The 12,500-nt window shown below is 40.5% G+C and overlaps 1 protein-coding gene across 1 annotated transcript in view; it reads left to right on the forward strand.

Moving 5' to 3' along the window:
• LOC119580456 (uncharacterized protein DDB_G0292186-like) overlaps window positions 1-12,500 on the forward strand; it is an 80,747-nt gene that overhangs the window by 13,132 nt on the left and 55,115 nt on the right. The window contains exon 2 of the mRNA XM_037928608.1: window positions 5,100-5,776. Coding sequence (XP_037784536.1) covers window positions 5,100-5,776 — 677 coding nt within the window. The remainder of the gene's footprint in view (window positions 1-5,099; window positions 5,777-12,500) is intronic.

The raw sequence follows: 12,500 nt of genomic DNA on the forward strand, positions 1-12,500 counted from the left end.
AGAGAAAGCGCAAGAGAGAGAGAGAGAGAGATCAAGCACAAGACAAACAAACAGCCCCGAATCAAAGAAAAGCAAGAAAGGAAAAAAAAAAAAAAAAAAAAAAAAAAAAAAAACAGACAAAACGACAACTGGGAAAGAAGAAGACGAAAGCAAATAGAAAAGAAGAGATAGAGAGAGAACAGAGAATATAAGATTTCCTAACAACAGAAGCGCTGGCATACTAACCAACCCTCACAGGGACAGCAACAAAGGAATAATTTACGTTGCCTCGCGCCCCGTGACTGCTCGCTACCTGGCTTGTGTCCGAGGGTTGAATGGGGCAGGTAAGGCGTGGGGAAGGAGGGGGAGGAGAAGGGGAATAGGGGGAGGAGGGGGTGGGGAAGGGGAATAGGGGAAGGAGGGGGAGGGGAAGGTGGAGTAGGGGAAGGAGGGGGAGGGGAAGGGTGAGGGGAATAGGGGAAGGAGGGGAGGGGTAGGGGAAGGCGGGGTAGGGGTAGGGTAAGGGTGAGGGGAATAGGAGAAGGGGAAGGGAAAGAGGAAGAAGGGGTAGGGGAAGGGAAGGGAAAAGGGAAAAAGGGAAAGGTGGAAAGGGGTAGGGGATTGGGGAATAGGGGAAGGAGGGGTAGGGGAAGGTGGTGAGGGGTTAGGGGATTGGGGAATAGGGGAAGGTGGTGAGGGGTAGGGGTAGGGGAAGGAGAATAGGTGAAGGTGGGGAGGGGTAAGAAGGTGAAGGAGAGGGGAGGGTAAGGAGGGTGAGGGAGAAGAGAGAAAGTAGGGAGAGGAGAGAAGGTGGGGAAAAGGGAGGAGAGGGGAGAGGAAGATGGGGAAGAGGGGGTGGGGGGAGAGGTGAGGGTCAAAGGAGAGAAAGGACAGGTGTGGTGGTCACCCTTGTTACCAACACCTGGACTGGGTTCCCGGAAAAAGAAGAAGAAGAAAAAAAAAAAAAAAAAAGGAAATCACCATTTCAACGATCACATATCACTTTTAACTAAACCCTACCACCAATTCCCCTGCATGTATTAACAACAACAAAAACACTCGCAACAGAAATCCTACAAACATTACAAATGTAAATCACAACAAAAGAACAACGAAAAAAATAATCGCATTTTAGTCATCTTTAACCGATTCTAAGGCAGACGTTCGCGTGATCCCCCAGGCCCAAACACTTGGGGGAAAAAATAGCAGCGCTTGACCTCAAAGGGAAAAAGCATAGGGTCATATTCGCGAAAAAGGTCTTATCCCCCTGGGGATCTGTCGTGGTAGAGGAAAGAAGCAACTCTACCTCTAAATAAGGAGGGAATAAAGGTTATATTCGCAGAAAAGGATGTTATCACCTGGCCGGACCTGATGCTATAACATGTTGGTCCCTGATTCTACTTGTCTGGTCGGCCGTTGTAGTTGTAGTACTGTAGGATTATAGTAGTTGTAGTAGTAGTGTTGTAGTTGTACTTATAGTACTGTAGGGTTTATAGCAGATTTGATAGTTTCTGTCATATTTATAGCAAGTTTATAGAAGAAGCTGTTGTTGCTGAATTATAGTTCAAAGTAGTTTTAGTGGATGTTTCTTTATACTTATAGTAGTGGTTATAGCACGTTTATAGTAGTTGTAGTAGTTTCAGTTTATAGCAGTTGTTGTTGTAGTGGCTGTTGCGCTTTCAAGGTGATAGTTGTAGTTCATAGCAGTAGTTACAGTAATAGCAGTCGTACTACGCATTAACATAGCAGTTGTACAGTTGTATAGTAAACGGTAGTAGTAGTAGTAGTAGCTGTAGTACACACACACGCACACATACACACGCCCACATGCATTCTCGTACATATGCACTCTCTCTCTCTCTCTCTCTGTCTATCTATCTATTTCTCTCTCTCTCTCTCTCTCTCTCTCTCTCTCTCTCTCTCTCTCTCTCTCTCTCTCTCTCTCTCTACTCTCTCTCTCTCTCTCTCGTCTATCTATCTATTTATCTCTCTCTCTCTCTCTCTCTCTCTCACTCTCTCTCTCTCTCTCTCTCTCTGTCTATCTATCTATTTCTCTCTCTCTCTCTCTCTCTCTCTCTCCTCTCTCTCTCTCTCTCACACACACACACACACACACACACACATGGGACTCATTTGGACACCCGGAAAGGCAAAAATCCCAGTATGATCTTTACCTAAACGTTTCCTTAACAGTTACCCACTTAGCTTCCGGGGACTTTGGGGGCATGAGCTAGGGTAGGAGGTGGGTATGCGGGGAGGGGGGCGGGAGGAGTCGCACCCATGGGCATCACATGACAGTTGCGTAACCCACCAGCTGTTGGGTAGAGCCTCCCTTCCCCTCCCCTCCCCTCTCCCCACCCTTAGTCTTTTACCCTTGTCCCCTCTCCCCTCACCACACTTCTCTCGCCTGTCTTGTGCTTGTCTCGCCTCGCTTCACGAACACGCATTTTGTTTTGTTTTCAACTGTTTCCGAATCTATTCTCTTTCAGAGATAGATAGAGGGTGGATGAGTGTCGAAGTCAAGGACAGAAAATATGTTTTTAAAGAGGAGATAAATTTTCTGAAGGACATCTCGCAAAGTTTATTTCTTTTATTCTTCTTCTTCATATTCTTCTTTTTCTTCTCCTCCTCCTCTATCTTCTTCTATTTTTTCTCTTCCTCCTCCTCCCTCTCCTCCCCCTCCTCCTCCTCCTCCTTCTCCTCCTCATCCTCGTCCTCCTCCTCTTCCCCATCCTCCCCCTCCTCCTCCTCCTCCTCCTCCTCACCCTCCTCCTCCTCCTTCTCCTCCTCCTCACCCTTCTCCTCCTCCTCTTCCTCCTTCTCCTCCTTCTCCCCCTCCTCCTCAACCTCCTCCTCCTCTTCCTCCTCCTCCTCCTCCTCCTCTTCCCCCTCCTCCTCCCCCTCCTCCCCATCCTCCTCCTCCTCCTTCTTTTCCAAGACGAGAGAGTGTGCATGAGTCTAACTTGCTTTACCGGAAGCGTGATCGACGGTCGGGAGGGGGGAGTTGTTACCATGTGTTGAGTGAGAAGCGTTACTGAAATCGGATCTTATCTGCGACGAAAGGAAACGTAATTATCATAGCACTGTGTCTCAGATAAACAAAAACACAAGGGAGGTTTGTATATCTTTATTTTTATTTTCTAATTCTTTGGTCAAACATATGTTGTTGTATATATAAACACTTGAAGGAAATTGAGATAAAGAGAATGAGAGAGAGAGGGAGAAAGAAAGAAAGAAAGAAAGAGAGAGGGAAAGAGAGAGAGAGAGAGGAGAGAGATAGAGAGAGAGAGAGAGAGAGAGAGAGAGAGAGAGAGAGAGAGAGAGAGAGAGAGAGAGAGAGAGAGAGAGAGAGAGAGAGAGAATGAGAAAGAGATAGTGAGAGTGAGAGTGAATGAGTAAGTGAGTGAGTGAGTGATAGAGACAGATATAGAGAAAGTGAGAGAGATAATCAGAGCGATAGAAAGAGAAAGATAATGAAAGTGAGAAAAATAGAAAGAGAGAGAAAGAGAAAGAGAAAGAGATAAACAACCAGAGACAGAGACAGTCATATAGACAGCCACACACACACAAACATAGCCACACACACACACACACACAACCACACGCACATACACACACACACACACACACACACACAACACACACACACAAACACACACACGGACACACATACACAACACACACAACACACACACACACACAAACACAGCCACACACAACACACACACAACACACACACACACACACAAACACACAACACACACACACAGAGCCACACACACACAGAGCCACACAGACACAAACACACCCACACACACACACACACACAGCACACACCCACACATACAAGAACGCAAGAACAGGTGTATGCAACAGTCACCTTTCCTCTTCCCCCTTCCCCACCCACCAAAAAAAAAAAAAAAAAAAAAAAAGGGTTGACCTGCAAATACACGATCCCCGGAACTGTGTGTCTGAAAAGCTGCCAATCAAAATGAGTCACGAAAGTTACTCATCCCAGAGGAAACTAAAGGGAAACTCGTGAGTCACAGCGGAAGGTGACTCAAGCTGGAGTTTTCCCGTCGCAGAGGAGTAGCAGCATAGCACTCCAGCTGACGGTGTGTGTGTGGGGTGGGGGGTGGGGGGTGAGTCATGGCGGCTTGTCTTCGTGGGGGGGGAGAGGGGGAGGGGGGAGGACACACGTGAGAGGCGAAGAAGACAGGAGATTCGCTTAATTGTGGCGATAACCGAGGCGCTCTCGTACGCGTGAGTAAGGCGAGGGAAGGTTTACTCATGAGTAACATCGTCGGGGTTTCTATATTCTCTCTCTCTCTCTTTTCTTTCTCTGTTTCTGTCCCTGTTCGTGTTTATGTTTATGTTTCTGTCTGTCTTTCTGTCTGTCTCTGTCTCCGTCTCTCACCCTCTCTCTCTCTCTCTCTCTCTCTCTCTCTCTCTCTCTCTCTCTCTCTCTCCTTCTTTCTTTCTCCCGTTATATGTGAAGTAAAGACAGCAAAGTTTATAAACTGTACAAGTCGAAGATATCAATTCATAGTGATTTATTGAGCAATGGATGTCATTATTATTTTATTACTGTTTTCTCCTCTCTCTCTCTCTCTCTTTCTCTCATTCTCATTCTCTCTCTCTCTCTCTCTCTCTCTCTCTCTCTCTCTCTCTCTCTCTCTCTCTCTCTCTCTCTCTCTCTCTCTCTTTCTCTCTCTCTCTCTCTCTCTCTCTCTCTTTCTCTCTCTCCAATTATCAGAATTCAAACCAAATGGAAACATATGCAGTGGCAAAGACAGAACAACAAAAATCAAACAAAATCAAACAAAAAAAAAAAAAAAAAAAAAAAAAAAAAATCAACAACAAAAAATAAACAACAAAACAAAATCAACAACAACAAAACCAACAAACAAAAACAACAACAAACAAACAAAATCAACAACAACAACAACCGAACAACCACCCTAGATTCCACTCGCCGTGCAACTTGGCAGAGTAAGTCTCCCCGAGCCTCCGACTCAGCCGAACCGTTCTTGACTCACGCCCGCCTCACGCCCACTTGCGAGTACTCTGAAGCAACGGGCGTTTAGCTACTTAACGGGCTCATTGCCTCGTGACGACAGCGGTGACAGCAACAGGAGTGACAGCAACAGGAGTGACAACAACAGGACTGACAACAACAGGAGTGACAACAACAGGACTGACAGCAACAGGAGTGACAACAACAGGAGTGACAACAACAGGACTGACAACAACAGGAGTGACAGCAACAGGAGTGACAGCAACAGGAGTGACAATAACAGGAGTGACAACAACAGGAGTGACAACAACAGGAGTGACAACAACAGGAGTGACAACAACAGGAGTGACAACAACAAAGAGTGACAACAACAGGAGTGACAGCAACAGGACTGACAACAACAGGAGTAACATCAACAGGAGTGACAACAACAGGAGTGACAACAACAGGAGTGACAGCAACAGGAGTGACAACAACAGGACTGACAACAACAGGAGTAACATCAACAGGAGTGACAACAACAGGAGTGACAACAACAGGAGTGACAGCAACAGGAGTGACAACAACAGGACTGACAACAACAGGAGTGCCAACAACAGGAGTGACAACAACAGGAGTGACAACAACAGGAGTAACATCAACAGGAGTGACAACAACAGGAGTGACAACAACAGGAGTGACAACAACAGGAGTGACAACAACAGGAGTGACAACAGCAGGAGTGACAACAACAGGAGTGACAACAGCAGGAGTGACAACAACAGGAGTGACAACAGCTTGGTTGACGGGGGGGGGGTGAAGGGGGGGAGGGCGGTTTGTTTAGCTACTTAAAGGGATCATTGTCTCGTGACAGTAACGGTGTCAAGAACGGTGAGAAAAAAACAACTGACAGTGACAACGATGGTAACAACAACAGCAGTGACAGCAAAAGTGAGAAAAAATGCAGTGACAACAATTTGGGTGACAGGGGGATATATATATATATATATATATATATATATGTATATATATATATATATATATATATATATATATATATATATATATATATATATATATATCGTTTCCAGTTAACTTCCTCTTCTATTTTCTATTTCTGTTTATAGAGTGGGAGGGGGGAGGGGATGTTTGCGTGTGTGTGTTTGTGTGGAAATCTTTCTCTTGGTCTTAATTCTCTCTCTCTCTCTCTCTCTCTCTCTCTCTCTCTCTCTCTCTCTCTCTCTCTCTCTCTCTCTCTCTCTCTCTCTCTATTTCACTCTTTCTCTTTCTCTCTGTCCTTCTCCTCTCTCTCTCTCTCTCTCTCTCTCTCTCTCTCTCTCTCTCTCTCTCTCTCTTAATCTCTCTCCCTCCCCCTTCCCCCTCTCTTTCTTTCTCCTCCTCCTTCCTCGAACAAACATACATTAATGATATATTAGTCCATTAATCTACGTTGCATACCCCACCACAAACAAAGAAACAAAGAAACAAACGAAACGATAGCAAAACCTAATTAAAAAACTGGAACAAACCAAAAAAACGGATAAAAACAAAACAAACAAACAAACAAACAAACAAATAAAAACAACGCGAAGACAAACGTACGAACAAACATGCAAAAACAATGTATTTAAGCTCATCTCTCTGCATGACTCTCCTACGGGCGCGCGCGTGTGTGTGTGTGCGTGTGCATGACCTGGCGCACTGACTCTCGGTACACGTGCACTCACGCTCTGACGCTATTTTGTCATGTGGTCTGAGTTGCCGGTTCGTGGAGTCGTGGGAGAATTATGGTTGTTGTTGTTGTTGTTGTTATGATGATTATTATCATCATTATCATAATTATAGTTATTATTATTATTATTATTACTATTATCATTATTATTATTATTATTATTATTATAATAATTATTATTATTATCATTATTATTATTATTATTATTATTATTACCATTATTATTATTATTATTTTCAGCATCTTTACTATTATTATTATCGTCATTATGGTTATTATTATTATTGCTATTATTATCACTGTTATTACTATTGTTATTAATATGATTTTATTATCATTGTTATAGTTACTATCATTCTCATCACTCTCATCATTTTCATTATCATTCTCATCATAATTATTACTATTATCATTATTATCTTTTTTATCATTGCTATCATCATCACTTTCATTATCATTATCAATAATATTATCATTCTCATTATCATCATTATCATCATCAGCATCAATTTTCATTATCATCATTTCCATTAACAGTGTTATTATCAGTATCATGACTTTTATACATACTCTTTATCTATCTTTCTATCTATTTATCTATCTATCTATCCATGTCTTTATCAACCTGTCTGCCTGTCTGTCTACCTGTCTATTTATATATCTATCAATCTATCTATCTATACCTAATAAGTCTACAGGCGAACCAGAAGACATAAAAATCCGATAGATAGATCAGACAGACAGACAGACAGACAATCACTTACAATCACCATCAGCAAGATAAGAATAACATTATCTTCCACAAAGTCACAAAGAGAACCACTGATGGCAACACCTACAGACACTTAGCCAAAGCCTCAAGCGAAAACCGTCCTTACTCTCCCTATACATAAGGCTCAATTTCCCTTCACACACCTTCGTCTCACCGCAACACACCTGTCTCTTAATAACAGTCATTGTTTCAGCGGATAAATCACAATATATTGTTTTTTTTTTTATTATTATTAAACTGTATATGGACAGGAAACAGCTGGTTGTTGAGGATACCAGCTGTGTGCAAGCCCGGGATGGTCTCTAAAGCTTTTTTCATGTTGTTTATATATGAATTTGTTTATCTTTTTGTAAATTTATAGGTTTATCTATCTATTTATTTGTCTATTTGCTGTTTTTTGTTTGGAGGGTTTGTATGTCCTGTGTGTGTGTGTGTGTGTGTGTGTGTGTGTGTGTGTGTGTGTGTGTGTGTGTGTGTGTGTGATGTGTGTGTGTGTGTGTGTGTGTGTGTGTGTGTGTGTGTGTGTGTGTAAGGGAAGTCGTGTACGTATGTTAGGTTGTGTACAGATCCTTTGTGTACGTGAATGTATGTTTTTATCACTATCATGAGCAACATCTCTATAATCGTTATCATTGTTATCATTGTTGTCAATATCATTTATCTTTTTATCTTCATGGTTATTCGTTATCATCGCTTTCGATCAGAACAAAGGCAACGTGAAAAAAAACTTTTGATACATACAAACACGCACACACACACGCGCGCACGTACGTACACATACACATACACACAACAATGCACACACACACACACACACACACACACACACACACACACACACACACACAGAGCAAGCATACTAACAAATAAATACACATGAATATGTACGCGTACACATAGACGCATGCAAACAACACACATACTCACACACACACACAAAAGAACTCTCCTCTCTCTCTTTCTCCCCCTCTCTCTCTCTCTCTCTCTCTCTCTCTCTCTCTCTCTCTCTCTCTCTCTCTCTCTCTCTCTCTCGCTCTCGCTCTCGAAATCTTTCTCTTTGTCTCTGTCTTCTCTGTCTCTCTCTCTCTCTCTCTCAATCTCTCTCTCTCTCTCTCTCTCTCTCTCTCTCATTCTCTCTCTCCCACACACACACAAACAACAACAAAAACAACAACAAACAAAAACATTCCCTTACCAACCAGACCGTATAATGATCCAATTGCAAACTTGCTTGATAATTGCACCGAGTCTCGTGAGCAATTACAGCGCTCGAGGGAATATTATCACGATGCAACAAACAGATCAGACGGCACGTGTGCGGTTGCAAGGGGGGGGAGGAGGGAGGGGGGAGGGGGTAATGGGGAGGGAGGGTGTAATGGCTAGAGGGGTGGGTAGGGGAGAGGGGAAGGGGTTATAATGGGAGGGGGGAGTGTAATAGATAGAGGTTGTGGGGTGGGTGGGGAGGAGGGGGTAGGGGAAGATGGGACAGGGGGAAAGAAGGGAAGAGGGGGAGGGGGAGAGGAGAGGAGAAGTAGAGGGTGGTAGGTAGGAAGTAGAAGGGAAGGGGTTAATAGGTGGAAGGGGAGGGAGGGTAATGGTTGGATAGAAGGTTGGGGGAGGGAGGGTAGGAGAAGGGGGAGTGGGAGGGAGAGGAGGATAGAAGGTAGGAGGTGGGAGTAGGGCAAGAGAGGGAAAGAGAGGGAAAGGGAAGAGGGAGAGGGAGAGGAAAAGGGAAGAGGGGAAGAGGAAAAGGGAAGAGGGAGAGGAAAAGAAGAGGGAAAACCAGAAGCCAAGAGGAGGGTGTTAGGAGCAGGGGGAGGGGGGGGGGTATGTCGTGGGAGGAGCGTGTGGGGGAGGAGGGGAGGAGGAGGAGGGGGGTGGGGATGGGGTGGGGTGGGTGGGAGAGAGATGTTGTTGCACTGGGTTGCGTAAGTGTGTGTCTGCAATTATGTATGTATTTGTGTTTAGTGGTTATTCAATCTCTTAATATCAATTAGATCTAATATATATGTCTGATTGCTCTGTCTGTCTCGTTTCCTGTCTGTCTGTCTGTTTTTTTTTTCTTTTTGTGAGTATTTATCAATCTTTTTCAAGGTTTTTGGACCTGTTTGTTTGTCTGTCTGTTTGTCTCTCTGTCTGTTTGTCCGTTTGGCTGTTTGTCTGTCCGTCTGAACGTCTCTCTCTCTCTCTCTCTCTCTCTCTCTCTCTCTCTCTCTCTCTCTCTCTCTCTCTCTCTCTCTCTCTCTCTCTCTCTCTCTCTCTCTCTCTCTCTCTCTCCTCTCTCTCTCTCTCTCTCTCTCTCTCTCTCTCTCTCTGTCAATCTGCATAATGCCCTCCCTTTCTCCTTTGGTTATACAATAACATGTTGCAGATTTCATTTTACCGTTTGAATGTTTACAATGCAACAATGTAACACACGCACATACACATGTGTCTGTGTGTGTGTATGTATATATATATATATATATATATATAGATAATATATATATATATATATATATATATATATATATATAATATATAATATATATATATATATATATATATATATATATATAATATATATATATATATATATATATAATATATATATATATATGTATATATATATATATATATATATATATATATATATATAATATATATATATATATATATATATATATACATGTGTGTGTGTGTGCGTGGTGTGTGTGTGTGTGTGTGTGTGTGTGTGTGTGTGTGTGTGTGTGTGTGTGTCTGTGTACACATATACATAAATACATAAACACACATGCATATCATCCATCATCGATCTTTACATATAAAAACCTTTGAACAAACCACGCACAAAACTTGAATTCGCTCCTCGATTCCAAACCATCTCTGACTTGCAGATTGCAAGAAAAGTAAACACGGGAAATCTACGTCATAAAAACTACGCGTTCCGATGGCTGTCGTTACAGAGTCACTAGCGCGTGGAAGTTGAAAAAAAGAAAAGAAAAACCAGTTCGTGTTGCACGAATTCAAAAAATCAAAGGAATATATATGTGTATATATATGTATATATATATATATATAATATATATATATATATATATATATATATATATATATATTATATATATATATATATATATATAGAGAGAGAGAGAGAGAGAGAGAGAGAGAGAGAGAGAGACAGACAGACAGACAGACAGACAGACAGAATAAGAGAGAATAAGAGAGAGAGAGAGAGAAAGAGAAGAGAGAGAGAGAGAGAGAGAGAGACAGACAGACAGACAGAGAGAATAAGAGAGAATAAGAGAGAGAGAGAGAGAGAGAACCCGCGAGAGAGAGAGAGAGAGAGAGAGAGAGAGAGAAAGATCCCGCACGCGCGAGAGAGAGAGTGCGAGAGAGAGAGCGAGAGCCCACCCGCGGACAGGTGCACCGCCTAGCCTTGACACTCGGCCCACGAAGCGCTCCTTCCCACAAACCGGAATCCCCCCTTTAACAAGATGCTGTCCGCGTTGCGGGGAAAAGGAGGTTTCACTTCCGGCCAGCTGTGTCGCCTTCCTGCAGGTGAGAAGCGCGGAGGGGGTGTGGGGGGGGGGGGGAGGCCCGGTGGGGGTGTGGGAGAGAGGCGCAGGGGGGGGGGGGTGGGGTTTGGTTTTTTGGGGGGGGGTGGGTGGGGGAAGGGGGGTTTGGAGGGGAAAGCTTAGGGTTGGGGGTTGGGTGTGTGTGTGGGGGGTTAGGGAGGTATATGTGAGATGTTATATATATATAATACATATATATATATATATTATATTATTAAATTATATTAAAATATTAATTTTATATAATATATGTAAATTATATGTATATATATATAATTATATATATTATATATATTATATTATATGTGTGTGTGTGTGGGTTTTTGTGTGGTGTGTGTGGTTGGTGGTGGTGTGTAAAAATATATTTTTTATTATATTAATATATATTTTATATTTTTTATAATTTATTATTTATTAATTTTAAGTACGAATACATATTATACAACACACCCCCCCCACACACACACCACAAACCCACGCCACACACACAACACACACACCCACACACCAAAAACCCCCACCACCCACACCCACACACACCACCCACACACACACATATTATATTATATATAATATATATATATATTTATATATTTTTATATATTTTAATAAATATATATTATTATTATATAATATATATTATTATATATATATATATAATTAAAATATATATATAATAATTTTAATTATTTATATATATATATTTTTTGTGGTGTGTGTGTTTGTACAAAATGTATGTATATTATATATATATATAATATATATATATAATATATATATATATATAAATTTAAAATAATTTTATTATATACACACATACACAAAACCCCCACATACACACACACACGCACACAAAACCACACAACACAAAAACCACCACACATTATATATTATTAAAAATATAATTTTATATATTATATTAATTATATATATAAAAAAAATATATTATTATATAATATATATATTTTTTTTAATTTTATATTATTATATATATATATATATTTAATATACATTATGAATATAATTAAAATATCATAATTTTTAAATTTTATAATAATATATTATATATAATATAAATAATCATTTAATAAAATATTTATTTCAAAAAATAATTTTAAAATTTTATGTATATATGTCTGTACACACACACACAAACACACCACACACACACACACCACACCACACACAACATAATACATACATGATGATTTTTAAAAAGGGAGGAAACATACAAATTAAAATAAAAGAATAAAAAATTTTATAAGAATATATAATAAAATAAAAATTATAATAAAGAATAATAAAAAATATTATTTTAAATTTAATAAAATAATATTAAATATTTTTAAATTTTAAAAATAATATAAACTATATAAAATATAATATTTTTAAAGAAATAAAAAAATTTATATTTTATATAATTTTAAATATTTAAAATTGGAAATACAAAATTGCTAAATATAT

Source organism: Penaeus monodon, chromosome 13 (assembly GCF_015228065.2).
Source record: "Penaeus monodon isolate SGIC_2016 chromosome 13, NSTDA_Pmon_1, whole genome shotgun sequence".
NCBI lineage: Eukaryota > Metazoa > Arthropoda > Malacostraca > Decapoda > Penaeidae > Penaeus > Penaeus monodon.